The following is a 25,354-nucleotide window of genomic DNA, read 5'->3' on the forward strand; positions in this document are numbered from 1 at the left end:
TCGCTTGATCGTCTTTGTCCCCTTCCCTCTCTCGCTCTTCTTTTTTTCTCTTCCACATCCAACCCTCGCGCCGTGGGCATGGACCAACTTCATCTTACTCACTCTCTGGCCGACGCTTTCAACGCTCTTGCTGACGAGGTTCAGATCCTGGCTGATCGAAAGACCGTCCTCGAGCACAAGCTACGCTTTGCCCATGAGCAGGTAAGCCTGGCATATGCCGTTGCATTTGTTCGTTCTTCCGAACCCCCAGCCTTTGGTCGTACCACCACCAGGAGCTTTGCTTTGGAGCTCCAACATGCCCCCGACATGTATTACACAAGCTGCCCTCACTTTCCCCATTGCCAGAACCGCTGGTTTGCAATCGTCGTTGAATCAATATGATGAGATATCATTAGCTCTAGATCAAGAGCAGTTGGCTTAAAGGCTGACTACCGAGACTGACACCATTTATTACTCTGATTTTTAATTCCTCGACGTCATTAGTCTTTTTTGTCATCTACCACGCGCAGCCCTGCAGCATGAGTGTAATTAGACTGACATGCCACTCCTCTAGTTTCAATATCTGGCGGACAAATATGCCGCTGGAACGCCAGAAATAGCGGAGACGCTGGCCAAACTACAGCTTCCACCACACACATCCGTCGACGACACTTCGCCTGTTCCCCTTCCGCAGCGACGCTCCACACCCCAGCCTCTACACCAGATTGCTGTCATCATCCGTGACGGACGCCGAATGGCCAGCAAACTGGTTTCTCTGAGTTCTTCGAGCAAGACCACTGGCTCTAGCCGAGAGACACTCTCCCGTACTTCACAGGACGAGACCTCCATGTCCACCGCATTGGAACAGGACTTCACAGTCGAAGGGAAAAAGGGCAACCTGCAATGCCCTTTTTCCAAACGGGTGTCGGTCAGCGGCACAAATGATGGCGAGAGTAGACCGAGCGTTGACCACACGCCTCACAGCTCTGCCGACCCCATTTGTGCTGCCATGTTCGAAGAGGCTACATCGCAGCCTGCCCCAAACGGCACCTCCTCCAAGTGTCCAATCCGGTTTATGGACAAACATTCTCCCGAAGAGATAGCACACTATGTGGAGACCCACAAGCATGAGCTACCGCGCAGTCATGAGGTGTGCTTGCGTCGATATCAACGCAACGAAACACAGATCAAAAAGCTTGACTCCAAGTATGGCAACATTGTGAGCATGATTGAGGGGCTCAGCCAGCTACATCAACCCATGCTCCCGGAGTCGGAGGAGCAGTTGCAACAACAAGGCGCGGCAGATGGCGATTCCAACGTCCGAGTTGAAACCTGGGCACAGGCTGTGAGCGGTACCGCCGAATCCGATGCCAACGAAGAATTGCCCCCACTAGATGAAGACCGTCAGAGCCACTTTGATCGCCCACTGAAGGAAGTTCGCGTTGGAGAGTCCCCCAGCCGGCCATGGGGTATCTCGGTGCCCATCTACGAGCTTTCAGGCCACGAAGATGAACATCCTCTTTCGCCGCCGCCAGCACCTGTCAGGATGTCAACCGCTGTTCATGGTCATGTACCACCAGCTGCAACGACGGGAGCTGGTAATTGTCCGTTTGATCATACAAAGTTTTCCGCTGGCTTTGCTGGACCACCGCCATGTACCCCAAAACCCGAAGAAAAACCCAGTGAACCTGTGCAAGGTCTTGGGCTTGGGGACACGCCATTCACCAACTTGAAAGAGGCACCACCTACCACCACAGGGCCTCCACCCCAACCAACCTTTATCAACCCAGCCTCGACGCATGCTGAGGGTAGTAGGGGACCGCATATGGTCTTCACCGGGCCAGTCTTCATTGGATATCCCATGGAACAGGCTATTGAATTTATGAATCGCCATCGAGGACCTCAGTGAGGTTATCTCATTCTTTGATGCTGCGTTTGATTTTATGCTAGCGACTTGATATCACCTGTCGTTTTTTTCCCCCATTATGCAAGCGTCGGCGTTTTGACTTTTTGTGCTTCAGAGCAGGGAAATGAGTATGAACATTAGGAATCATTTGGCGGATTGGGGAGTTGCAGGCATGATAATGTACAAATTTGCTTCAAAGGCTAGGATTAACGAAGGGGGCTACTGGCGCATTCTGATTCTCATGATATCACATTGTCTATATTCTGAACCTAGACGGTTTTGCTCCATGGAGCCCCTCTATGATAGTAATAAATCCATAGGAAAATGTGGATACAATACAAGACACTATTACACGCATATTGCAGTGATTGTTGCAGAATTTGACGAATGGGCCCCAGCGAACTCGCCTGAGCCAAGAGACCCTATTTCCTGCTGAAGTGATTGATGCATTACTCAACCATCTAGTTTTGTGTGAAAAGGCCGGCCCAAGGAAAAACAAAAAGCCACATATTCTGAACAGTTGCTTCCGGCATCAACGGCGGTTCTAGTTCTATCTCGTTTTACAGGCTAAAGGAGGCGGTACTCTTATTCGGCCTACGGCTGCCGTCGTCGTCGTTGTCAAAAGTGTCCCAGGCGTTTGCTTGCGCGTTCCAAAGCGACACATCGTCACCTGACATGATGGCCTGCTGCGTCCTCGGAGTCCAAGAGCGTGGCGTCGGTGTCGTCGTAGCGGCCGTCCCCTTGCTCAGCCTCACCAATGTCCCGTCCCTCCTCGCGGGCGAGCTCAGCTGCGCGAGCCATGGTGCGGCGGTAGATTGCGAGGCCGACGGCCAGACCGATGATGCCGCCGACGGCCATGCCGATGTAGTTGACGGCTTTGTCGCCAGCGGTCATCTTGTCGCCTTCTTCAGCGAGGACGGCCAGGCGGCTGCCGATGAAGACGTGGATGAGGAGCTTGGGGCTACATGTATACAGTCGGTTAGTTTGGGGTGACGAAGACTACAGAACGGGTGAGAGAGGGGAAAGAGGGAGCGGAGAAAACTTGCGTGGACAGAGCCGTGGAGATTGTAAACGACAGCGGTGTTATGCTTGGGATCGTGGCCAGGAAAGCCGTTGCTCAGGCTAAAGGGCAACGGGCAGAAGCGGATAGCGGTCAGGTACAGGATGCCGTCGCGGCGCAGGACCTGGCCGAGGGCAATGAAGCGGTGGTCCTTGCCGACCATGCGGTCGACGTATCTGCTCAGGACGGTGCGGCTGGCGAGGAACGCGCCGAGGCTGCCGAGCGTGCAGGCCACGGCGGCGACGGGCCACCCGTGGGGGAAGCCGTACACGAGGCCGGCAATGGTGTTGGCGGTCGAGTACCCGATGACGGGGGGGAAGGCGGTCACGAAAATGAGGGCGAAGACGATGAGCCAGCCGCCGGGGAGCTCGCGCCACGACTTGGCAACGGGCGTCAGCCAGCTGAAGAAGCGGTGCGAGTAGACGACGGTGAGGACGATGAGGGCCCAGCCGAGGAGGCAGCCGAGGACGGCGAGGACGCGGTGCAGCGGCGACAGGCGGAGGTAGTACTGGACGAGCCACCGGCTCCAGTCGAGATATCTTCTCCAGGCGCGCTGGAGGAGCGTTCGGGGTGCGCTTGAGGACCGGGCGCGCCGCATGGCGCCGGAGAGGCGGCCGGACGGCGAGAAGCTGCGGCGCGACCAGCGGACGGGCTCGGGGGAAGCCCTGGCGGAGGAGGAGCTGGGTGACGGCGAGGGCGATGAGGATGAGGATGAGGATGAGGGTTGCGGTGGTGGTGATGGCGAGGACGATGGGGGCGACGTGCCCGGCGGCTGGTTGGCCGCTGAGTAGCCCGAGGCCATGGTGAGATGGAGTTTGTGCGGAATCGAGGCGGAATGGCGGATGGGAAGAGGCTACGGTTTCATCATGTGGTGGTTCTGGTGAGGCCAAGAAGGATACTTTGGGTCGATGCGGTGGCCGCTCGGATGTTCGGTGATGCGGCGGAAGTACTTCGTGGGTCAATGGGTGGCGGTAGTAATACTTAATGCTCAGGGCAAAGGACCAAGGCGGATGGCTCGACAAAAGCTTTTCTGGAGTTGCGCAACAATGCCTTTTGGTGGTTTGTGGCAATGAAGAACGAGACGCGTGGCGATTGAAGGCGTGTGTTTCACAGGCCGTTTGACGGATGACCCAAGATTGACGTTGACGCTGGGCCGAACGGGCACAAGGGGGGCTTGAGGCCTGGGGGGTGTGTGACGGTGTGTGTGACGGTGTGAGGCTCGAGCTCGGTAAAGCGTGTGTGCGTGGCTCCGAGTTCTGACCAGCCCTGCCCCACTTGTTCTACCTGCTTCGGCTGCTGCCGGCGCCTAAAAGAATAAAAAAAATAAAAACTGGCATTGTTTGTGCAACAAGACTTTTTGTCTTTTGTTTTGGTCACGGCTCGGTTCAAAAGGCGGCCATGGTGCGCTTGGTAAATCATTTCGACAGTGTCATAGGGGACATTCTCTTCCCCTGGTGGTACGGATTACTGTAGAACCTAGAAGATGGTAATTATGCATCGTGCGCGGGCCACCCACCCGGTCTCATGTGAGCGAGTATAAGCAAGCGACCTACTCCTCAATGTCGCAACCCCGACATCCCCCCTGGACACGCAGTACGTAATAGCAATAGCCGCGGCGGCCCTTTCCAACATGCCCTCTTACCAATCCTCACGCAACTCTGAACACGACCCGTCTCCTGCGGCGCCTAATGCTTACACGCGCTTACGCAGTGTGACTAAGCCCCACTTCTGCGCGCCCTTGCCACCCCCTAGCTACCTAGGTACTTTGTTCTGCATAATAAATTACCAGACGAGCTATGTACCTCGGTAGCTACACCGGGATTAACTACTAACTACTTGCATGTCGTAACCCACTTTAATCAACCCTTCAAACCCGACTTACACAACATCATCCTCTACCCCCGTGCTCTCCAGAAAAACAAAAGAAAAAACATATAATACACAGGAATTGCCGCCTGCAAAATGAGCAAACGTGCCGCCCCGTCATCGCCCCCCCCACAAAGCGTGATGCCCTCCGCGCCCCAGACCCCCGACCGCGTGTCTGAAGAGTCCAAGCCCACGCTCGAAAGAGGCATGAGCGTCGCCGCCTTTGACGGCTCCTTTGCGCCGCTCGTGCGCCCAACCGTCCGCCGCGAGAAACCGTGGTACAAAGACAGGGACTACTTCCTAGCCGGATGGCTGAGCCCGGCTATCTGGAGGGCCGCCGTACGCCGAGACCCCCCCCCCTGCCCAAAAAAGAATAAGAATGCCATTGCTAAGACGAGACGGGAAACACCAAGGTCGTCGAAGCCATCGCCACCTCGTGCCTGGCATATGCATCCCTCCTCGCCGCCTCCACGCTCGTCAGCTACAACACGCCCCGGATAGGCGGCTACATCGGCATATTCAACACCATCCTCCTCGCCATCCTCATATACGCCACTAGCCCCGCGTCCGGCGGCCACATGAACCCCATGATTACCTTTTCGGCCATCCTGGCGGGGATATGTCCCGTGCCACGAGGTTCGGGCAAAGGAACCTCCCTCGTTCACATGGTATTGCCAGGCTAAAAAAAACCAATGACTGTAGGCGTCTTGTATCTCTGCGCGCAATTGCTCGGCGCATCGCTGGCAGGCGGCATATTGACCGGAGTCTGGGGGGAAGAGAAAGCAGCCGGGTACGCGCGCGCCCTTTTTTTTTTTTTTTTTTTTTTTTTTTTGGTAGACTGACACAATGGGGATATAGCATTCACGGCAGAGGGTGTTTCTTCACCCCGTCCGTGACTTCGGCCGGCCAGGTCTTCCTCAACGAGGCCGCCGCCTCCTTTGTCGTCCTCTACCTCGCGTACGGCGTCGGCCTGGACCCCCGGCAGGCCATCCTTTTCGGTCCCCGGCTGGGGCCGTTGCTTGTCGGTGCTTCGCTCGGACTCGTTTCGTTTGCGAGCAGTGGCATTGCCGAGGGCTATGGAGGCGCCCAGGCGAACCCTGCGCGGTGTTTTGCTGCTGCCATTGCGAGGAAAGACATGTCTTGTGAGTAGGCTTTTCTTCTTCTTTTTGGTCAATACTTGAGACTGTCAAGGCTAAATCTTTTGTCTCTTCAGACCAATGGATATGGTGGTTTGGTCAGGCTGCCGCAGCTGTCCTGTTGGCCGTCTTCTATAATGCCATTCCACCCCATCATACTGATAATCAGCAACCAAAGGAGCGTCAGCACCAATCTAATGTATAATATTTTGACCATGATTCTACTTGCTACTACATATAGTGACAGCCGTCTCATTTACTTTTGAAATCCGGGGCGTCACAATCCACGCAAAACAACCTATATCAACCCATAGCATCCCTAGGGCGCATGTGTATTGTTTTGTAAAGTTTTGTCTTTTACTTCCTTTGGCTCTACATCGTTACCGCCGGCCACTGGGGCCCTTCGGAGGGTCCCTCACCAACAGTCTGACCTTGCCGTCACCAATCTCAACACCTTGACTCAGGATATCAACCTCTTCCTTGTCCTCCGCCGCCCCCTCCGCCCCCTCTCTCGCCAAGGATTTGTCCCAGCTGCGTGCGTCAATGCCAATAATGCCCCCCATGCTGTTTCTATCGCCAGGTACAGAGAATTCGCGATATGCATACCGCCATTCGTTGAGAAAGCTGCGGATCGCCCTGCCGACCTTATCTTTACCATTTTTGCTGTGATGACCCGTGCCAGTGATAGCATAGACAGGCCTCGATTCTTTGCTGTTATCCATCAGAATCTTCTCCAAATATTCTACTGCTTCCTCCGGGTGAAGTCCGTGAAGATCTACATAAATCTCGGCCGCAGAGCCCATATTCTTATTGCGGTGCTCGTAAAGTTCTCGTGCTGCCTCTCTATGTGCTTTTCGCATCAACTCGTTTTCACTTTGTCCCCGCAGACTAAGAGCCTTGGCAGCTCTGGCATCGTTTCGGTTCCAGGCCTGGGCCGCACTAGCATTTCAATGTTAGAAGCATATTTTCAAGACCACATGCTGCTAGACAACAAGTACCTTTGCAAAAATTTATTGCGGAGGCCACCGTGCTTGATGGCCTCTTGGCGAGCCTTGAGGTACGCCTTGTTCACTCGATCACCGGTTTCCAGCCAAGGAATGTGTTTCGGGTTTTGGATAGCCTGGGCTGCTGCGCTATTCTCACCATTCCTGTTGGCACCAGAGTTACCGTTACCTAGTCTTCTAGACTCAAGTCTGGGCGAACCGGGAGTGGGTGAAGGTGACATCTTGACAATGTCCGCCAGAGAGTTTGGGACAGCATTTTCCTTGTGGTGTCCATGACCACCACGCTTGCCATGGTGCTTCTTGCCCTGTTTCGTCGGAGCAGAACCGAGGGACGGGAACGCCTCGTTATCATCAATGGCAGGAGCAGTAGCAGTAATGTCCTTGATCTGGTGGCGGCTACCGGGCCGGGAACGCAACCGCGGACTCTCCGCGCCATGGTAGCTTCTGGGCCCTTGGGGCGGATTCAATCCAGCAGCTATGAGGCTGGCACCCGCACCGCCAAAATTGTTCAAACTTTCTCCTCCATGCTGCAATGCAGGGAAAGATGCCATATCCTGCAGCGTAATATTATTACCCTGACTCTTGCTCGTGCCGCTTGGGTCATCCAGAGAAAGCTTGTTCATGAATCTTGATGGATCATGAGAAAACACACAAGTGCCGCCAGCAAGACAGTTGCCCATGATCCAATATCTATAAATACAGTTAGATTGTGAAAAGCCATAGTGTTGATTTTACTTACTTGCAGAGATGGTTGCTCAGGTCGTGGCTGAATCGACAGTCGGCTCGTAAACACTGGCCGGTGGACATGTAAACTTGCAAATGACACTACCTTTGGATTGACTATTGGGCGTAACTGGGCGTCCGTCTGAAGAAATCGACTTCCCGATCAACACACTCTTAGGCTCATCCAAGCTATTGAGAGGTGGCCCTCCGTCTTGACTTTGACTTTCCATGATGGACGCAATGGTAGCACTCAAATCGTAGCCGTGTGAGGCCAGCGCAGCCTCGATCTCTTCATCTGTTCTGGTTTGACCCAGGATTGATCGGAGCATGTCGTATGGGGACATGTCAATCTGTTGCGAGGACATGGATGAAAACTCCGGTGCCGCGGCATTCAAAAGACTAGGTGTGCCGACGGATGACGACGTGCTGGCAGCGTCGTCGTTGACTAGCCATTCCACATTCTCAGATTGATAATCGCCGAGAATCTCGGTCGCAGGGCTGGCGTCACTGGCGAATTCGTAGGCGTTCAGGCTTGGACTGTGAGGAATAACTGGTGTGGCTAGGGCCAGCCGGGGGGATGCTCGCGGCGAAGAGAACGGAGAGGCGGTAGATGACTTGGCCCTCTGGAAGGTTGAAGGGATGAAGCCTGGCGGAGCGAGAGGGCTCACGGCAAGTCTTGGAGAGCCGGATAATGGCGTCGGAGACCCACGCCAAGAGGCCGGAGACGGCCGTCGCAGGATGGACGATCTTATCGGAGGGGGAGAAGCTGACGAGCCTCCTCCGTCTCGAAACCTCCACATTGCATCGAGAATTACATTGTCTAGCGAGGAGCCAGTCAGGTTGGTCTCCTTCTTCAGAAGCTCTTCCAGCTTGTCTGTCCTGTCCTCATCTTCTAAAGTCGTGTCCTGCAAAATGGGCAGGCACAGATCGTAGTGTTCGTCCGAGACCATGATGACTGTGGCTTCTCCAACAAAAAGGGCGGTGATCCCAGGACTGCTTACAACGTTACGACGAGGGCTTGTTACGAAAGGGGGTGATTCAAACAAGAAAGCTAGAGGCGATTCGATCCTCTGGTGTACTAGATGAAGTTGGAAAACAAGGAAGGCACGACCCAGGTATGGCACCACAAATCGAGGGCATACGTGTGGTCGGCGGTCAAGTCGAAATCAAGAGATGGATCAACGCGCGTGAGCTTGCGTAGTTTAGTAGCCAGTAATTTTAAATAGCACGGTGGTTCGTGGCTCGTGGGTTCGTGCTCAGGTATGAGAGGGATGTGCGAGATGAAATTGGGTTAGACCTGCAACCTCGAAGTTAAGAACGACGCGTCCCAAAGGGGGGGATAGACGTAGAACCGGTGGCGAAACGCGGAAGGACTTACGGGACAAAAAAGCAAGACTCCAAGTCAAAAAGCCAAAACACTGCAGATGAAAGAGAAGAAAGCCGGATGAATCGCACCTCAGAGGGTGGAAAGCAACACAGGACAACAAAGGCACAAGGTGATGAAGAATCGAAGGTGTTCAGAGGTCGGCCACGGGGCGGGTTGGTGGTGGAGGTGACGAGTAATGGATCCAGCTACTCCGTACCGGGATGGGGAGCTCACATTGCGCCGCGACAACACAAGGTTCAGATAGGTCACGGATAAGTCGTCAAAAGGGCCCAGCAGCTAGGTCGGTGGACGAGAGACAGAGAATAACAACAGTCGAACCGCGCGCACGCAGACTCCGCATGCGCCCGGCGTCAGTGCAGGAATCGGAGGTTGATGAGTAAAGGAAAGGACCACGAGCGATGACGAGACCGCCCAAGTGGGTTTGGCTCAAGTGCTGGTTTGGCTGGGGGTTTGGGGGTTTAAGGGAGGGGGGTGGAGGCTGGGCTTTGAGGCGCAAAGGAGCATTGGCTTTCCACCGTCAATATTCGCTCCTCTGTCTGTTGCCTACCTTGCTTCAATATGCTTCGACTTCCCAATGTTGGCTCGGGCGACCACTGAGGCGACCACTCGGCGGCTTTGCAGCCTCGTCCCGCTGTGGAGACGATCCCTTGGCCTGTGCCAACCTCAAACATAAGCCAGGCGTTTGCATCAAATCAAAATGGACCGTCGTCCACTGGACATGGAGTTGACACCACTGTCTTCCGGCGCTGGACCTCGCCGTGACCTCGCCGCACCTCGACCTGACGCTTCAAGCGATTAGTGCGGAAGGGACTTCATCAGAAGGGACCAGGACCAGGCTGTAAGTTATCTACCACCAGACTGCACTAACCAAGGCTACTGTGTGTCTGGTACTTGAGCCATGATTTACAATATTATTCCATCCCTACCTTTTTATACATGGCTACTGCTCAGTTCAATATCAGCTTTCCATTTACGGAATCTCGTCATCGTCATCCCCACCTCCGAACCCAAAGCTAAAGCCTCCTCCAGATCCATCCCCTTCCGTTTCCTTGCCGATGGCGGCATCCCATTTGCGCTTCTTCCCGCTCTTCTTGTCAGCTAGCTCAAGAGCCTTCTTCAGAATATCTGGATACTGCTGTGCCAATCTTTCCGTGAACAACTCAAACGGCTTTTCCACGCTGCGTTCGAACCCAGAAACCTGGTCAGCCTTGTCTCTCATAAATAGCAATACTTCGGACAAGAGGCTAAGGCTGGGAGACTGAGGAACAAAGTTCTGAGTCAAGGCAATCCCGCTCTCAAGGTTGACAACAAGATGCCACCATCCACTCGGAACGTGCAGAATCTCGCCCGTGCGACATATGCCCTCAACACATTCAGGCAGCCGCCTGGCTTCCTCGTGAAAGGTCAGGAGCCATTCGGCAATGCTGAGAGGACTTGTGACCTCGCTGCTGTCCTCCGACACGTACACACCGGGAACCTGAGCTGCCGGAGGGAACATGATCCAGTACTTGGACCCTTGGATGACTGCATTCCAAGCGCTTGTACCATTGGGGTCTTTGTGGAAGGTCGAGCCACTTCGCTCTGGTCCAATGATCAGCCATCGGTGCGCAGGGCGTTCGTTCCCGAGAACTTCGAACAGGTCAGGGCCGAAACAGTCTGGCTTCCAGTAAGCCGTACCGTCTTGGTGGCCGACAGTAATGCCCATTTTCTCTGCGAATTTGCGATCGAAAAGATACAGCGGACTTTCATCATTGTTGTCCCTCATATAGTTGGAATATCTCTCCATGGTCCAGTCGACTGCCTCTGCACGAAACTCAACGCTGGCGTATGCCCTGAGCAGCTCGTCTATGGTCCACTTGGAGCACACTGGCCAGTCCTGGATGCATTTGGTGAGAATAAATGGCTTCTCAGTCCACCGTTCTGCATATTGTTCATATGTCAGATTCTCCATCCGGCGAATCTGGTTCGCTTTGGGAATGTTTTTCACAAAGTTTGATAAGTCAATGTTACTACAAGCGAATGGCCTGTGCAACACGTCAGAAAAGACATTTCCGCAGTCTACTGCAGCCTCCCGATCTTTGGACAAGGCCAAGAAAGTCGACCTCCATGAGCCAAGCCAGTTAAGGGAACGACCAGCCTCTGTCGATAACCTGGTTCCAGCTCTCAGATTAGTAACCCAAGACTACTACAGCAAACTGTGTCATTCGTGGATAGCAAGAACACTGGAACGGGGAGGCACGAGAAATTTTAGGCAGAACTTACTGCAAAAACAGGGCTTTCCAAAGCTCATCTGCGTGGCAAAAGGCAAACAAGAACTTGCAGGTTGAACCAAGTCTCAGTAAGGATTTTGCATCCACTTGTTCCAGGACCAACATGAGCATCTCATCGGGCAAGAAACTCCATATGCCACTGTTTGCCTTTGCATTCGATCCATCAGAGAGGTAGCGGTTGCCTAACGGCTTCACTCCAAGCGGATGTGTGGGAATGGAGTCACCCTGCGTGACAGCGTTGTCGTCAAAGGATGTTGACTCAGCAGATTCATATTCATGTGAACGATGGACGATGCCGTTGCCTTGGTGGTGCAAGACTGCGGACGGCATAACTGGGAAGCAGGGCTGATATGCTGACACAAAACCCTGCAACACCACGCCACCTGCTGTCGGTTTTCCAGCTGTCAGACGTCGACTTGACACTTTTCCCTTGGACAGTCATGTAAGTGTCTGGCAAGGCCAAACTCGAGTAAGCCTGTAGACGGACGGGCTGACAACTGATGGCGCTGACGTAACTCTGCTCGGCTCGACCGAATTTGGCGGAATGAGTGAATCGAACAAGGATCGATGGCAGGACAAATGGTGAGTCACAGGTGACGATGCAGGGCAAGATTCAAACTGAATTTGTTTAGATACTGCTAGGCTGCCACAGGAAACAAGGGGGAAAAATGAGGAGGGTGGCAGGCTAAGCTAACCCGACGACGTGACGGAATGTGAGAGTTACAGAGTCCGTGTATATTGCGGGTGTGCAGCTTTGTGTGCCTATGTGGTGTGGTGAAGAGGCAGACCCAGGACACCGTCGGTATCTTGTTGGTGACGCAACACTGGAAATGAGGCGACGTGAGAGAGCATTGGGTAAAGTGCTTGCTTGCCTTTGATGGATCAGGCTGGATTACATTGCACCAGACTGAAGAGAACGACTCGAAGCGCCTAGGCACCTACTAGGAGGTATATATGTCGTATCGATAGCAGGTTCTAATCAATAGTTCATTGGCGTATCAATACTCCGTATCAGAAGCATTGTTAAACCCGATGGGGCGGGAAAAAAAAATTCCGCCACACGAAGCAGGACAAGGTTGGGAAAAAAAAAAATTCCCACGCGAAAAGTCGCATACACATCCACAGGCGCGCGGGAATGGGTCCGCCATCTGGAGAGCCAGATTGCGTCGAGTCCAGTGGGCTTCAGTGGGCATGGCAACATGGCTTGAGTGGCCAGTTGGCCCAGTGGAGGACTCGGGCTCCAGATGTCTGGCGTCTGCCCAGCGAAACCACTTCAACTCACATTTGGCAGCATTGGCAGCTGTGGAACGCTCAAGAGGTACCCTAAGCGTGGGCCCACAGCCCCTCGCTCGGCCCTGATTGGCCCGCGCACACCCTCAGGTGAAAATTATACAAGCAGCCAACGCCCCTCCGCAGACAATTTTTTCTCTCTCTCAACCCTTCCCTCCAAGGAACATCACAACGAGATACCACGACATTTCCTAGATCCCGTTTCAGCTCTCGTGTTTTTGCGAGAGTGTGCGAATCTAGTCGAATTTAATTTTTCTTTTACGGTCGTCGCAGTCTTCCCAGTGCGGAGCCTGCGATTTTTTTTCACTCTCGTCGCCCCGCGTCTGACATTGTCTAGGTCGAGCTGCGCTTGATCTAGATTTTCCGCCAACCCTCTCGCAATCATGGCTACCGATAAGGGACTCGAGGACGTCCCCGAGGGTGAGTTCTTCATTGATACATTTTGGCCTGGGCGCGAACGGCAGCGGGAAGTGGTCGCATCGGGGAATTCCATGGTCTGGGTTCGCATATTGAGGAGAGAGACGGCGATTTCTGCGCGTAGTCTCCCCCGCGTGTCGGTCCAGCAGACAAAAAAAAGACCCCACGATGGCGCCTCATCGAGGCCCGCCCTCAAATGCTCCACACCGAAATGGCAAACACGTTCCTAGCGCAAAAGACTGATCAATTGTATTTTATTGAGTATAGGACAGATCGAGTCCAACTACGATGAGACCGTCGACTCCTTCGATGACATGAGCCTCAAGGCTGAACTTCTCCGAGGTGGTGAGTAGAAGTCTCCTTTCGGGTGGTGCCTTGCCTATGGCTTGGAAAAAAAAAAACAAGCCATGCAGACGCAAAGCAGCCTCACTTGAAGAGATCAAAGAATTCAAATTATTGACACCAATCCCTCTAGTCTATGCCTACGGTTTCGAGCGACCCTCTGCTATTCAGCAGCGCGCCATTATGCCCGTCATCAAAGGCCACGATGTCATTGCCCAGGCCCAGTCTGGTACTGGCAAGACGGCTACTTTCTCTATTTCCGTTCTCCAGAAGATTGACCCCACGGTCAAGCAGTGCCAGGCTCTGATCCTGGCCCCCACCCGTGAGCTGGCTCAGCAGATTCAGAAGGTCGTCGTCGCTATTGGCGACTTCATGAACGTTGAGTGCCACGCTTGCATTGGTGGTACCAGCGTCCGCGACGACATGAAGGCCCTCCAGGATGGCCCTCAGGTCGTCGTCGGTACCCCTGGCCGTGTCCACGACATGATCCAGCGCCGCTTCCTCAAGACTGACGCCATGAAGATGTTCGTCCTTGACGAGGCTGACGAAATGTTGTCTCGTGGTTTCACCGACCAGATTTACGACATCTTCCAGCTGCTGCCCCAGTCTACCCAGGTTGTCCTCCTGTCTGCTACCATGCCCCAGGACGTGCTCGAGGTCACCACCCGATTCATGCGCGACCCTGTCCGTATTCTGGTCAAGAAGGACGAGCTTACCCTGGAAGGTATTAAGCAGTTCTACATTGCCGTGGAGAAGGAGGAGTGGAAACTCGACACCCTCTCCGATCTGTACGAGACTGTCACCATTACCCAGGCCGTCATCTTCTGCAACACCCGCAGAAAGGTCGACTGGCTCACCGAAAAGCTCACTGCCCGTGACTTTACCGTCTCTGCCATGCACGGCGACATGGACCAGACACAGCGTGACCTGATTATGAAGGAGTTCCGATCCGGTTCTTCCCGTGTCTTGATCGCCACTGACTTGCTGGCCCGTGGTATCGATGTCCAGCAGGTCTCCTTGGTCATCAACTACGATCTCCCTGCCAACCGTGAGAACTACATCCACCGTATCGGTCGTGGTGGTCGATTCGGCCGAAAGGGTGTTGCCATCAACTTTGTCACTGCTGAGGATGTCCGCATGATGCGTGAGATTGAGCAGTTCTACAGCACCCAGATTGAGGAAATGCCTATGAACGTTGCTGACCTCATCTAAACGTTGTGTGTTTTTACTCAGCAAAGACCAAGACGTCATTTCTCTCTCAAATTATCCTCTCAGTCTCAACCTTTCTCGGGCTGCTCCGTCATTCAGTGGCCCCCTTCTGCCCGCTAGCAATTAACGGCAGTTTGGCATCTTTGGGGAGGGAAAGGGGAGGGAAGAAAGTGTTATTAAACTAGGTTGTTTCCTTTGTTGCCGCTCTCCTGATAGATTTGCGTTTTCTAGAGTTGACATTTCGAGGACGAAATACCGCCTCCCTCTCGCGCCTATATCCCACGAACCATGAACCGGGTGAAAGGGGGGGGGGGAGGCACCCACCTCGTATGGTGACTTTGTGAGGGAGAAAAGAATGGAATGGCTGCGTGACGAAGGCTCCGAGAATGTCCTTTGCACCTTAATAGTACATTGAAGGTGTGGGTGGGCTCATCAAAAAGTAATGCAATAGTTTCTTCTTTCTTTACCTTGTTTTGTCGCCTTTGGTGTCTGTATCTAGGAGTCGCTGTTCATGACGAATACTTGTTTCTACGAAGATGATGGTGCCTTGTAAATTCGTTCTTCATTACTCGATGTGAAAGGTTGCAATGCAAACAAAAACCGCACGAGTGACACCAAGATTTTTGCCCAGCCTAGTAACCCCAGCCAACTCCAATGGCGGCACGGGCATGTCACCAAAGCGCTCTTCGCTTGTAACCGGCAAATAATACAACGTATGTACAATGGGCAAAGTCATTATACTATCCGTCATGATGTCCCTACTGCCGTCCGGCCCATGTTCCGGTGCATAAACGTGCCAAGCAGGGGAAGTTCCCCATGGGACAGGGACATGTCTCCATTTCCTTGGTGGAGCCGTGGTTCACGACGAACCCACCATGTTGAAGTTTCGCACATGTTTTGTTTCCTGAAACACTTACCAAGTTCCATGGCATTTGGTGACGGACCAACGGGGCAGATGGCTGGTGGGGGTGCTTGATTTGCCCACATTACGCGCGTTGTATAGATTACGGAAGATTTAGGATGACAAACGTATGGCAGCATATAATCACAAAATAGGCACGTAAAGAGAAAACATGACTGACTGTACAATGGAAAAATTATGGCCATGTATCCCCTACCCTCAAATTCCATGCTCACAACATGACACACGTAGGAGGCCTCGCTCCCGGAAACGCCTAGAATGGTATAACCCAGACAAAAGAAACCTAATCGTCCCAAAAACGCAGATTCAACAGTCGACATTCCATTCGACAACCACCGTTTTCCCACAAGCCATGTACCACGTTATATCCACTCGCCATTTGTTCATCTAGCAACCCCAAAGGTCGTTTGGCCAGGAGGAGGGCTCTTCACGGCCTGGCCTGCGTACGCGCCAGGAATAGGAACAGCTTCGTACGTAGGCTCATCGGCGGGAGCGGGTGCGTGCTGAGGCTGGACAGGTGATGAAGGCGTTCTTGTCGCGGGAGGCTCGAAGGCAGCCTGGACGGTTTTGGGAGTGGCAGAGGGCGCCTTTGTTGGAGGAGGCTGCAGCTTGAAGTCCGGACTGGGAGTACCAAACTGGGACTGGGGCACGACGACCTTGCCTCCAGGGGTGAAAGGGCTAGTCTCGTCAATGTCAGAGAGGTTTCGGTACGCAGCAGGCGGGTGGCGAGGAGACATGGCGTAGCTGCTGAGAGCAGGTGACTTGGGCCCGAAGCCGGGAGTGTTGGGTGCAGACTGGGTTCGCAGCTGCGCAAGGTACAGGTCGGAACGGGCACGGTCTCTCATGTCCATCGACTTCATGAGACGGCGTTTGGAATAGAATCGGTAGAAGACGATGCTGTAGAGCGCGATGCTGATGACCTCGACCACCACTTCAATGATGATGCAGATGAGAGTCCAGTTTTGCAGGCGGCAGACGAGTTCATAGTCTACCTTTTCGTGATAAATTTCCGCGCGCTGGTTGTTGGTGCATGCCCATCCCCACATGTCCTTGTTGCTGCTGTTGTTCTTGCTGTGCTGGAAGATGACGGCCGTGGCCACCCACAAAATCATACTGAGAATGAACTGGAATAGACATTGTTAGCAAAAAAGAAGGTTGTTGGCGTGGTTCAGGCGTGGAAGATTTAGAAACTCACCCAGCCAATTGCAAACATGGTGTAGTATGTGTTGACCTTGGTCGCTCGTTTGTGGCCTCCTCGGCAGTATGCGACGAAGACGAGGATACAGGCGAATAGCGAGACACATGCCATGGCAAGAGTCAGCTTTTGTGGCCAGGCTGTCTGCTGGGTGTTGGGGGCCCATGGCGTAAACTTGCTGGCAGCGGCCAGAGACTTTGTAGAGTTGAAGATGGCAAAAGAGGCCGACAGCATGGACAAGATGATCAAGGAACAGCTGAAGTTGACACCTCGGAGAGCAAACTTGGCCATACGAACACGAGTCTTGATTTTCTGTAGCCATGATGTTAGAAGTTTGATCGAAAACGAAAACAGATTCCCAGCATGGACTTACAATGTCCTTGACTTGCTCCTTGTCAGTAGACGTCCTCCCGCTTTTCGAGCATTTCCTCCTCTCGAAAGGTCGGGCTGAGGGGGTTTGCGAGCTGTCTCGCAGGAGTTCCTGGCACCTTCATGGCGCTTTTGAGAGGAGACTTGGGACCTGTTGCGGACTCATGGTTGCTGCCGATATAGCCAAAGCCAACATCGCCAGGTTGTGAGGTGCCCTCGGTAGGCTGCTCGGGGTCGGCAAAGGGCGACTTCTTCATATCGACAGGCGAGTGTACAGAAGTTGCTTCAGCAAAGCGAGGTGTTCGGGGAATCTTGAGTGAGTTATTTGTAGATGAGGAATTTGAAGAGTTTGACCGCTTGGGGGTCAGATTCAACGCGGCTGGCCGCCTCTTCTCGTCAGAGCCTGTACATTACAGCCACGTCAGTCGAGTTTTTCGGGGTGTATTAATTGAACAGTCATATCACTAGACGACGGACCTTTTCCCGCCATTGTGCAGTCTTATTGTATATGGATGGAGCGCAAAAACGACGGGCCAGTGTGAGACAAAAAAGACAGGACAAATGCCTTCGTATGGAATTTATGTATAGGAAGTGGACAGAGCTTTCAAACCAGCTGCAAGCAGAGCCCAGATGAAGAACGAGAAGAAATCACGAGTGAGAAGAGGGTTGAAAAGGGACGGCGAGACCAGCTAACGAGGAACAGAAGAGGGTCATCGGCATGGTGCCGGTGAGGGAGCACATCGGTTTTGAGAGCGGCGGCTAAGGTTCCAGAGTGCAACCTAGTCCATTCAATAACAGCCCGTTTCATGTGCCACAGACACCGACGGAGAACGACGGGTGGAGACAAGGAACAAGTGAAGTGTGAATGAGACTATCATGCATGAAAGTTGGCGGATAGAGAATACGGGATGCGATAGGCGGACGACGCATTGGTCGGACTAGGTAGATGGCTTGATTTGAAAGACGCCGACACCTGACCAAACGGAAAGTGGCGTCAAACAGTGTTGTAGAAGCCTTCTTGGGCAGTAGTTGGCAAATCTTAGACTTCCGATAGTGGTGATGGAAAAGGGCGAGAATCGACATGCGCGGTGATGAGACAACAAGAGACACGACTTACACTATAGATCTTTGGAGAACTAGACAGAAGCCAGCAGTCAGTGATGACGGGCAAATTTAAGATCTCTAAAGAGGGAAAAAAAAAAAGACCAAACTCGTGTATGCTGATTTCGAGAGAGGGCCAAGTTCTCATTTGTAAGTCCTCTGAAATAACATGGTGTTTGTGTTCCCGCATTGGTCTGGAGTACACGGAGCATCGAAGGAGGGGGCTAGCGGGACGGCATGCAAATCCATCACCAACTAGTTACCTAGGTGCTGCATCGACTGGCAGGAAACAAAGTGCTCACATTCCACCTTGGTAGGATGGACAAGCTTTGACCAGCATGCTGCATGGGACAGCCGGCTCGCGGTGTTGATGTGGGATGTGAATACGGTCGACATGGCGGACGACGACGTGGTTGGTCCAACCTTGGACCTGCGACATGGTTGCTGGCGGCTAGGTTGTTTGCAGGGCATCTGGCGGCTGTCCAAGGACCATTGAGCCATCGGTCCTTGAGCTCTTGACGAGGCTGGCCTCCGATGCGTCAATTGATGATGGTGCCGCTCTGGGGGTGAAGGCATGGAAGAGCGGCGAGCCAAGACGTCGTGGTTGACCTTGTTGACGCATCGACGTCGTGATTGGCTGGCTTCCGCTCTGGACTAGGTCGTGGAAAGCGGCCGCTTAGTGGACCACAGGGGAGCTATGTGAATCTTCACATCCGTTCAGCCAATTAGATGGCTATCTGGCGTGACAAGCTGGCTTAATGCCGGCCTCCGTGCTCAGGCTTGCAGGACCTGGGCGGCAATGCGCGCGTCAGGATTCGCTGCAAATGGACTAGGCCTGATCCCACATGAAAGTCGTCAACCTGTCGCTTCAATGCTCCGGCATAGACTTTGCATAGATGGCATGGCCAGCCACGGCCACCAGTTCTTCGTCGCACTCGCCTTATTTTTTAATCCATTTGCTTGCTGCTGTGTCTTGTTCGACAGTGCCAGTCACGAAAGCATTTGTCTTGAGTCTTGAGTCTTGACGACCAAGGTACCAGTTGACCCTTGCAGGCGCCTGTTTTACGACAGGATACTAAAATATGTCATGTTGGCTCAAGCTTGCGAAGGCATACTGGACCATTGCCATTGTCGGCCAATATATTCCGACCATGTTGGCTGAGACGCTGCCAAGTACAGACCGGATGGCAAAAGTATCGGTCTCACGGACCCATTCCGTCAATCATCATCGACTTTTGGCCCCCATGCATGTTGTCAAAGTTCATCCGCTGCATGTCTGATCCTCCCGTCGCAAAACCGCCGAAAGGACCAGACCAGCCTCACATACTCACAAAACATGTACTATTTTGCCCACCGACTTGGATCTTGCCGCCCGGGCCTCGGTCAGGTTCAGCACCAGCGTTCAGAGTGGTGCTTCTTGATTCGGCACGCCATCTTTGTATCATTGGTTAATGGAACGTCGGCTTCAATGTGCCAACCTGTGGCTGTTTCTTAAAACTAATGGAACTGATGTAGTTCTGCCAGGTACCATGCTCTATTGCATGTTGTGCATCCTTCTGCGGAGAGCTCCGGATCTGATACTTTTTTGTTATTCCAGCATCAGTGGAGTCGACATCATATTTGTCATCCCATTGTGTGACAGTGAGCTTGACTTTTTGCCATGCTTCCATCTGCCAACTAGCTATTCCGCCGTTCTGAGTCGCATGGCCACCACCTTGTAAAAATAACCTGATATGAAGGCTGCAATTTCACCAAGTATTGAAGAGTCTAATTCTTTTATACGAACAGCAGCCCAAGGCTCAAGCATGAATACTTACTTTGATAATTTGCTGATCTATGTGTGCTGTTGATATAGAGTCCAAGGGTCTCACAATCCCGCGCCGCGCCCTTCTCCGAATCACCACCGCATCGCAGCATGCTCAATTTTTGCATCATTTTAACAAAATTCTAAACTATTTGGAGATAAACACTCTCCATTGTGACATTTGTGTAAACAAGACGCGTCTCCGAAACAAGGTGCCGGTCCGCTGGCAAAACTAGACCTCGAGGTTGTAAGCCTTATCCACCCCTACAGCTCTAAAATTTGAGTCAATGGAAAATTTGTCGGTCATGATGCTCTCCCAAGATAATTCACTATGTGATAACGTGGGTATGACCACTCCAGAATACACCATCACAAGCTGGGCTAAGAACTGTCAGATGGCCACTGGTCAACGTAGGCAAGACCTGAACTTGACGATGTACAATGGAGGACAAAATTATGGCATTGGTAGCATCACTTACATCTCAAGGAACAGAACTTTGGGACTTGGTGGGTTTGAAGCTATTTTTAAGAGTTCCGTGATGATGATGATGTAGCTGAGAAGGTTTGGGAGTGAAACTGGGATGGTTGCTCGGAGGTGTAACAAAACCTGGACAAACTCTATACCCAGTGGAGGTATACTGTTCAAGATAGTACAATTTTTTATTTTTTTATATATTTTTTTTTCGTAGTAATTCAATCAACACAGCCGCTAGATCATGCCATTAGTGACGAGCAATAAACACAGATGCAAGTCTATGGCAGCTCGACTCAGTGCCCGTGCTACTCTATCGAGCACTCTCGACATGGATGAGTAATATGGGTGGCAGTCTCTACTTGGTCCAAAGCCATCAATATTCAGGATTAGTCACAGTTGGCCTCGTCTTTCAGGCGATAGCAACGTGGTTGTGGTGGCGGTACATGAAATGATAGTAGCCCGCACCTAATATCATGTCTTCACGTCCCTCTGGTTGTGGCAACATTGAAGACTTGCTCGTGAAAACTGCCTGTGTCCGAGGTCAGAGGGGCAAGCAACCGACTTTCAACCGGGGAGGGGCATTGGGTCGTTATCAGCATATCAGGCCCTAAAGGGACTAGCGTAGAGTCATCTCTCTCGCAATGACTGCACACGAGGAATTTTGACTGCTTCAAGGCTAAAACCCCAAGATTTCGTGAGCTTCGCGCAGCAACGAAAAGTGGCGATTCTTCTGCGTGAAACTTGTCGAGGCACTCAGTGAACTCCAATTTTCCGGACTCAGCGACTCTATATCCACCAACGCTCCTGTACCGTGTGGCCGAGACCGAATTCAAAACCGCAAGGAAACCTGCAAAAGCGACGATTTATTTCTGCCCCGCCAAAACCCTGCCCACCATGTCGAACGGGGACCCCAAGTACGACGACATTGACTCCGAGTCTGACTCCGGCGACTCCATCGACCAGCACAACGAGGTTGGCGATGGCTTGGATGAGAAGCCTCGCAAGTCTGCGCTCAAGAAGCCCGCCGCCGTCGCTCCTGAGCCTGCTGTGCAGAGACCCCCGCTGCCGCCGCAAACCGATCCCAAAGATCTCGATGTATCCAGCCTCACGCCTCTGACTCCTGAAATTATTGCGCGTCAAGCCACCATCAACATTGGTACCATCGGCCACGTCGCCCACGGAAAGTCTACTGTGGTCAAGGCCATCTCTGGCGTCCAGACTGTCCGTTTCAAGAACGAACTGATCCGAAATATTACCATCAAGCTGGGCTACGCCAACGCCAAGATTTACAAGTGTGACAACTCCGAGTGCCCTCGGCCAGGATGCTACCGAAGCTACAAGAGCGAGAAGGAGGTCGATCCTCCTTGCGAGCGAGACGGATGCAGTGGTACCTACAGATTATTGAGACACGTCTCGTATGTGCTCCCCTCCTTTTGTATCCCTCATCTCAATGGCCCGGAGATTATAGTGAGGCTAATCAAGCATCTTCTCATCAACCAGATTCGTTGACTGCCCTGGCCACGATATTCTCATGAGCACCATGTTGTCGGGTGCTGCCGTCATGGACGCTGCCCTTCTCTTGATTGCTGGCAACGAATCTTGCCCTCAGCCACAGACTTCGGAGCATTTGGCTGCCATTGAGATTATGAAACTGGACAAGATTATTATCCTACAAAACAAGGTCGATCTGATGAGAGAAGAAGCCGCCCAGCAGCAATATGAATCTATCCTCAAATTTATCCGAGGAACCGTTGCTGGCAAGTCACCCGTCATCCCCATCTCCGCCCAGCTCAAGTTCAACATTGATGCCGTCAACGAGGCCATTGTCAACACCATCCCGGTCCCTCCCAGAGACTTCACCATGGACCCCCACATGATTGTCATTCGATCATTTGATGTCAACAAGCCTGGTGCTGAGATTGACGACCTCAAGGGTGGTGTCGCCGGTGGGTCCATTCTGCACGGCGTCGTCAAGCTGGGCGACGAGATTGAAATTCGACCGGGAATCGTCTCCCGTGACGACAGTGGTGCCCTCAAGTGCACACCCATCTTCTCCCGCGTCGTCTCGCTCAACTCCGAGGCTAACGACCTCAAGTACGCCGTTCCCGGCGGTCTTATTGGTGTCGGTACCCGCATCGACCCTACCCTCTGCCGAGCTGATCGTCTCGTCGGTTTCGTCCTCGGTCTCAAGGGCAGACTCCCCGAGATCTACAGTGAAATCGAGGTCAACTTCTACCTGCTGCGTCGTCTGCTCGGTGTTCGGACCGCCGACGGCAAGCAGGCCAAGGTCGCCAAACTCGCTCAAAACGAGTTCATCATGGTCAACATCGGTTCCACCTCCACCGGTGCCAAGGTCGCTGCCATCAAGAACGATGCAGCCAAGCTTGTCCTCGTCAGCCCTGCTTGCACCAATATTGGCGAAAAGGTGGCACTCAGCCGACGTATCGAAAAGCACTGGCGTCTGATCGGATGGGCTACCATTACTGCGTAAGTCTTGCTTCATTCTTATACTGCTACCTTTGCTCTTTAAAGACATGTAGAGAATCTAACCCTCAGCCAATAGTGGTGTCACTCTGGAGCCTAGCACCTCCTAATTCACAAATGTACGGTTATGACGGGATGAGGAGCGTAATATGCCACAGAGGTCGGTTGCTAGAAAAAGTGTTTACAGTGACAAGCGCCTCGAACGCCTGTATCCCCAGTTTGTTGTTAATACCAGAGATGGCTGGGCGCAAAATGGGGCTGGGTACAAAATGGTTTGCTGGAAACTCAGAAGAGGACGACGGCGCAGAAGGAGAGTTGACAGTGGCAGCAGCAGCGCATGGCGTATCCCTGGCGTCTACTGAATTAGTAGCCCCCATGTTGCTCATAAGCCAGCCGCGACTGTGTGCTGTAGGGTGCATCATGGGATCCGAAATCCTTATTTGCAACAATTCGTATAAGACGAGGACATACACAAAACACCTAGACCAAAATCGAACTTGAGAAGAAAAAAATTGGACATTATTTGTTTGTCGTCTCTTGTATTATTTCCTCACTTTCCGTGCATGCTTGACCAAGTTTTCTATAACGCCTTCAAACGCTTCCCTATCGCCTATCTTCTCGTCTGTTCGTTTCTTCCAGTATTCCAGGATTTCGTTGGCTGTTCCTTGCATGGCTTCTAGTTTAGAAACATGCGCCTTTAATTCTTCATTCGTCATGCCATCCAGTGCCTCGTCCGTCGTCATGCAGAGGTATCGGGCGGCAACCAAATCCAGCTCGGGCTGGGGAGGCGGTCCTTTCCTCTTTTTGGAGCCCCTGGGCTTGCCCTCCGTATCTACTGATGTTGATGAAGCGTTTCCTTCGCTCTGTTGTAACCTGGATGCGGACCTTGAATCGCTCGACCTCCTAGGTGACGTGGCCCGTATATTGAGAGAAGGAAGAACCAGCTTCTTCTGCTTGGATGCTGGAAGAATTTCATCCAAATCTACAGGCACACCTAGTGAAACGAGGAAGAGACGGCGAGTGCGAGACCGAATCCAGTCAGGTGGCGCAAGAGGGGGAGGAGCGACCAGCTGAGACCAGAGTGAGGCCGATCTTGGAGTGAGGAATATGGATGACTCTTGGGGGAGTGTCTGCGGAGGAGGGAAGCCTAGCTCCCCGGGGGGAAACACGCTGTCCAAGCATGGCTCGGCTGTCGACATTACTTCATCCGGCCCTAAGCCGTCGAAATCGGGTATCGACTGCATGACGTTGTTAGAAGGCATTTGATCAGGGGCGAAAGGGTGTTGTTCTTACAAATGGTAGTATGGATGGCTGAACCGTGGGCGGAGCTTGTGTAGCTGCTGCTGTTGGTTGTGGTTGTTGAAAGCCGTCCTCAAACTCATCAAAATCATTATCCTGTCCTCCTTCTTCGAAGTCTTCGAAATCATCCCCGAAACCGTCCCCATCATCTTCGTCCGCGTTCTCGTCGCCTCCATGTTCAGCATGTTCATCACCCGCCGCAATCTCAACGTCCGGCTTGACATCAGTACTTGAAAAGCGCTGCGGGGCATCAACTGAGTCAACCGGCTCCAATACGGTAACAGGTACTTCCTGTTTAGATACCTCGGTCGGTATTTCGGTCTCAGGATCATCTTGCTGGGCAATTTCTTCTGATTTTGCATCGGCATCCATCTTCTCTTTTGTCTCCGCGGCTGGAACCTTGACGGGAGAGGAACTTGAATCGACATTCTCAGCTCGTGGTTTCGGCACGGGAGAAGTTACATGTGGTGTTGCGGTCCCGGACTGAGCATCTGTGAACTGATCGTCGGAATCTGAGGACTCTGGCTCAGCTGCATAGCAGTTAGCATATATTACTGCATACGTTGGCAGTCACAGAGGTGCAGAATGCATACATAGTTGATGTGCCCCAGGGTCAGTCTTGCCCATCTCCGGAGGGGGTTTCAGGCCCTCAGATGCCGCCATAACTGTAGTGGGAGGTATTCAACGACTTGCTGCTTGTGATCAATATCGAGACGGCAATTTAGCGTACAATTACTGTCGTGTCGGCCCCTGAACAAAGTCCCAACCAGTTGTGTGACAATGTGGCATAAGTGGACAGACCAGTACGGCCTCTTGGTCGTGACGCTCGGTATTACGAATTCCAGCCTCAAATCATGCTGCGACGCGATCAGTGATGCACTTGGGTCAGCATAATCCGCCGTGGAATAATCGCTTCCAATGTTTCCCTCTCGGATCTGGTCACGTTTCATATGAACAGTCGACGAGTCGGCGTTCGAGGCGTCGAGGTCGCTCTATCACGTGGGGCTCATTAATTAGGCCTGCATAGTCGCACAGCATTGTTCGAGCTTAGAGAGGTATGTACATAGGTACATATGTACTTCAGATACAGTATAGAGACAGTGCAGGGTGGAGTAC

At 52.7% G+C, this 25,354-nt stretch overlaps 13 protein-coding genes across 13 annotated transcripts; 5 read left to right on the forward strand and 8 right to left on the reverse strand.

Moving 5' to 3' along the window:
* Positions 1-78: 78 nt before the first annotated feature.
* J3458_004665 (uncharacterized protein) lies at positions 79-1,888 on the forward strand (the record flags this gene model as incomplete). Its single annotated transcript, XM_007809179.1, has 2 exons — positions 79-201; positions 554-1,888. The coding sequence occupies 2 exons, from the start codon at positions 79-81 to the stop codon at positions 1,886-1,888; spliced, it is 1,458 nt and encodes a 485-aa protein (XP_007807370.1).
* A 663-nt stretch (positions 1,889-2,551) lies between these two features.
* On the reverse strand, positions 2,552-2,743 carry TVP38_1 (Tlg2-vesicle protein; the record flags this gene model as incomplete). Its single annotated transcript, XM_007809178.2, has 1 exon — positions 2,552-2,743. The coding sequence occupies one exon, from the start codon at positions 2,741-2,743 to the stop codon at positions 2,552-2,554; it is 192 nt and encodes a 63-aa protein (XP_007807369.2).
* Positions 2,744-2,775: 32 nt separating this feature from the next.
* Positions 2,776-3,747, reverse strand: TVP38_2 (Tlg2-vesicle protein; the record flags this gene model as incomplete). Its single annotated transcript, XM_007809177.2, has 1 exon — positions 2,776-3,747. One exon carries the CDS (start codon positions 3,745-3,747, stop codon positions 2,776-2,778), a length of 972 nt encoding a protein of 323 aa, XP_007807368.2.
* Positions 3,748-4,856: 1,109 nt separating this feature from the next.
* On the forward strand, positions 4,857-5,677 carry J3458_004668 (uncharacterized protein). The gene has a single exon (XM_066118349.1). It carries the CDS (start codon positions 4,908-4,910, stop codon positions 5,310-5,312), a length of 405 nt encoding a protein of 134 aa, XP_065976953.1. The 5' UTR covers positions 4,857-4,907; the 3' UTR covers positions 5,313-5,677.
* On the forward strand, positions 5,504-6,156 carry J3458_004669 (uncharacterized protein; the record flags this gene model as incomplete). The annotated part of the gene is made up of 3 exons (XM_007809176.2): positions 5,504-5,601; positions 5,670-5,953; positions 6,025-6,156. The coding sequence occupies 3 exons, from the start codon at positions 5,504-5,506 to the stop codon at positions 6,150-6,152; spliced, it is 510 nt and encodes a 169-aa protein (XP_007807367.2). The 3' UTR covers positions 6,153-6,156.
* A 171-nt stretch (positions 6,157-6,327) lies between these two features.
* On the reverse strand, positions 6,328-7,631 carry J3458_004670 (uncharacterized protein; the record flags this gene model as incomplete). The annotated part of the gene is made up of 2 exons (XM_066118350.1): positions 6,328-6,886; positions 6,946-7,631. The coding sequence occupies 2 exons, from the start codon at positions 7,629-7,631 to the stop codon at positions 6,328-6,330; spliced, it is 1,245 nt and encodes a 414-aa protein (XP_065976954.1).
* A 75-nt stretch (positions 7,632-7,706) lies between these two features.
* Positions 7,707-8,624, reverse strand: J3458_004671 (uncharacterized protein; the record flags this gene model as incomplete). Its single annotated transcript, XM_066118351.1, has 1 exon — positions 7,707-8,624. The coding sequence occupies one exon, from the start codon at positions 8,622-8,624 to the stop codon at positions 7,707-7,709; it is 918 nt and encodes a 305-aa protein (XP_065976955.1).
* Positions 8,625-9,803: 1,179 nt separating this feature from the next.
* On the reverse strand, positions 9,804-12,383 carry J3458_004672 (uncharacterized protein). The gene is made up of 3 exons (XM_066118352.1): positions 12,027-12,383; positions 11,324-11,949; positions 9,804-11,211 (listed from the first exon to the last, which is right to left on the reverse strand). Exons 2-3 carry the CDS (start codon positions 11,659-11,661, stop codon positions 10,032-10,034), a joined length of 1,518 nt encoding a protein of 505 aa, XP_065976956.1. The 5' UTR covers positions 11,662-11,949; positions 12,027-12,383; the 3' UTR covers positions 9,804-10,031.
* A 387-nt stretch (positions 12,384-12,770) lies between these two features.
* Positions 12,771-15,239, forward strand: TIF1 (translation initiation factor eIF4A). The gene is made up of 3 exons (XM_007809173.2): positions 12,771-13,041; positions 13,306-13,383; positions 13,514-15,239. Exons 1-3 carry the CDS (start codon positions 13,005-13,007, stop codon positions 14,590-14,592), a joined length of 1,194 nt encoding a protein of 397 aa, XP_007807364.1. The 5' UTR covers positions 12,771-13,004; the 3' UTR covers positions 14,593-15,239.
* Positions 15,240-15,894: 655 nt separating this feature from the next.
* J3458_004674 (uncharacterized protein) lies at positions 15,895-16,623 on the reverse strand (the record flags this gene model as incomplete). The annotated part of the gene is made up of 1 exon (XM_066118353.1): positions 15,895-16,623. One exon carries the CDS (start codon positions 16,621-16,623, stop codon positions 15,895-15,897), a length of 729 nt encoding a protein of 242 aa, XP_065976957.1.
* A 478-nt stretch (positions 16,624-17,101) lies between these two features.
* On the reverse strand, positions 17,102-17,565 carry J3458_004675 (uncharacterized protein; the record flags this gene model as incomplete). The annotated part of the gene is made up of 2 exons (XM_007809172.2): positions 17,102-17,478; positions 17,553-17,565. The coding sequence occupies 2 exons, from the start codon at positions 17,563-17,565 to the stop codon at positions 17,102-17,104; spliced, it is 390 nt and encodes a 129-aa protein (XP_007807363.2).
* A 3,574-nt stretch (positions 17,566-21,139) lies between these two features.
* GCD11 (eukaryotic translation initiation factor 2 subunit gamma) lies at positions 21,140-23,460 on the forward strand. Its single transcript, XM_007809171.2, has 3 exons — positions 21,140-21,870; positions 21,956-22,942; positions 23,019-23,460. Exons 1-3 carry the CDS (start codon positions 21,350-21,352, stop codon positions 23,047-23,049), a joined length of 1,539 nt encoding a protein of 512 aa, XP_007807362.2. The 5' UTR covers positions 21,140-21,349; the 3' UTR covers positions 23,050-23,460.
* J3458_004677 (uncharacterized protein) lies at positions 23,019-25,181 on the reverse strand. The gene is made up of 3 exons (XM_007809170.2): positions 24,832-25,181; positions 24,233-24,768; positions 23,019-24,177 (listed from the first exon to the last, which is right to left on the reverse strand). The coding sequence occupies exons 1-3, from the start codon at positions 24,899-24,901 to the stop codon at positions 23,482-23,484; spliced, it is 1,302 nt and encodes a 433-aa protein (XP_007807361.1). The 5' UTR covers positions 24,902-25,181; the 3' UTR covers positions 23,019-23,481.
* Positions 25,182-25,354: the final 173 nt, after the last annotated feature.

The sequence above is a fragment of the Metarhizium acridum genome (genome assembly GCF_019434415.1).
Source record: "Metarhizium acridum strain ARSEF 324 chromosome Unknown scaffold_29, whole genome shotgun sequence".
NCBI lineage: Eukaryota > Fungi > Ascomycota > Sordariomycetes > Hypocreales > Clavicipitaceae > Metarhizium > Metarhizium acridum.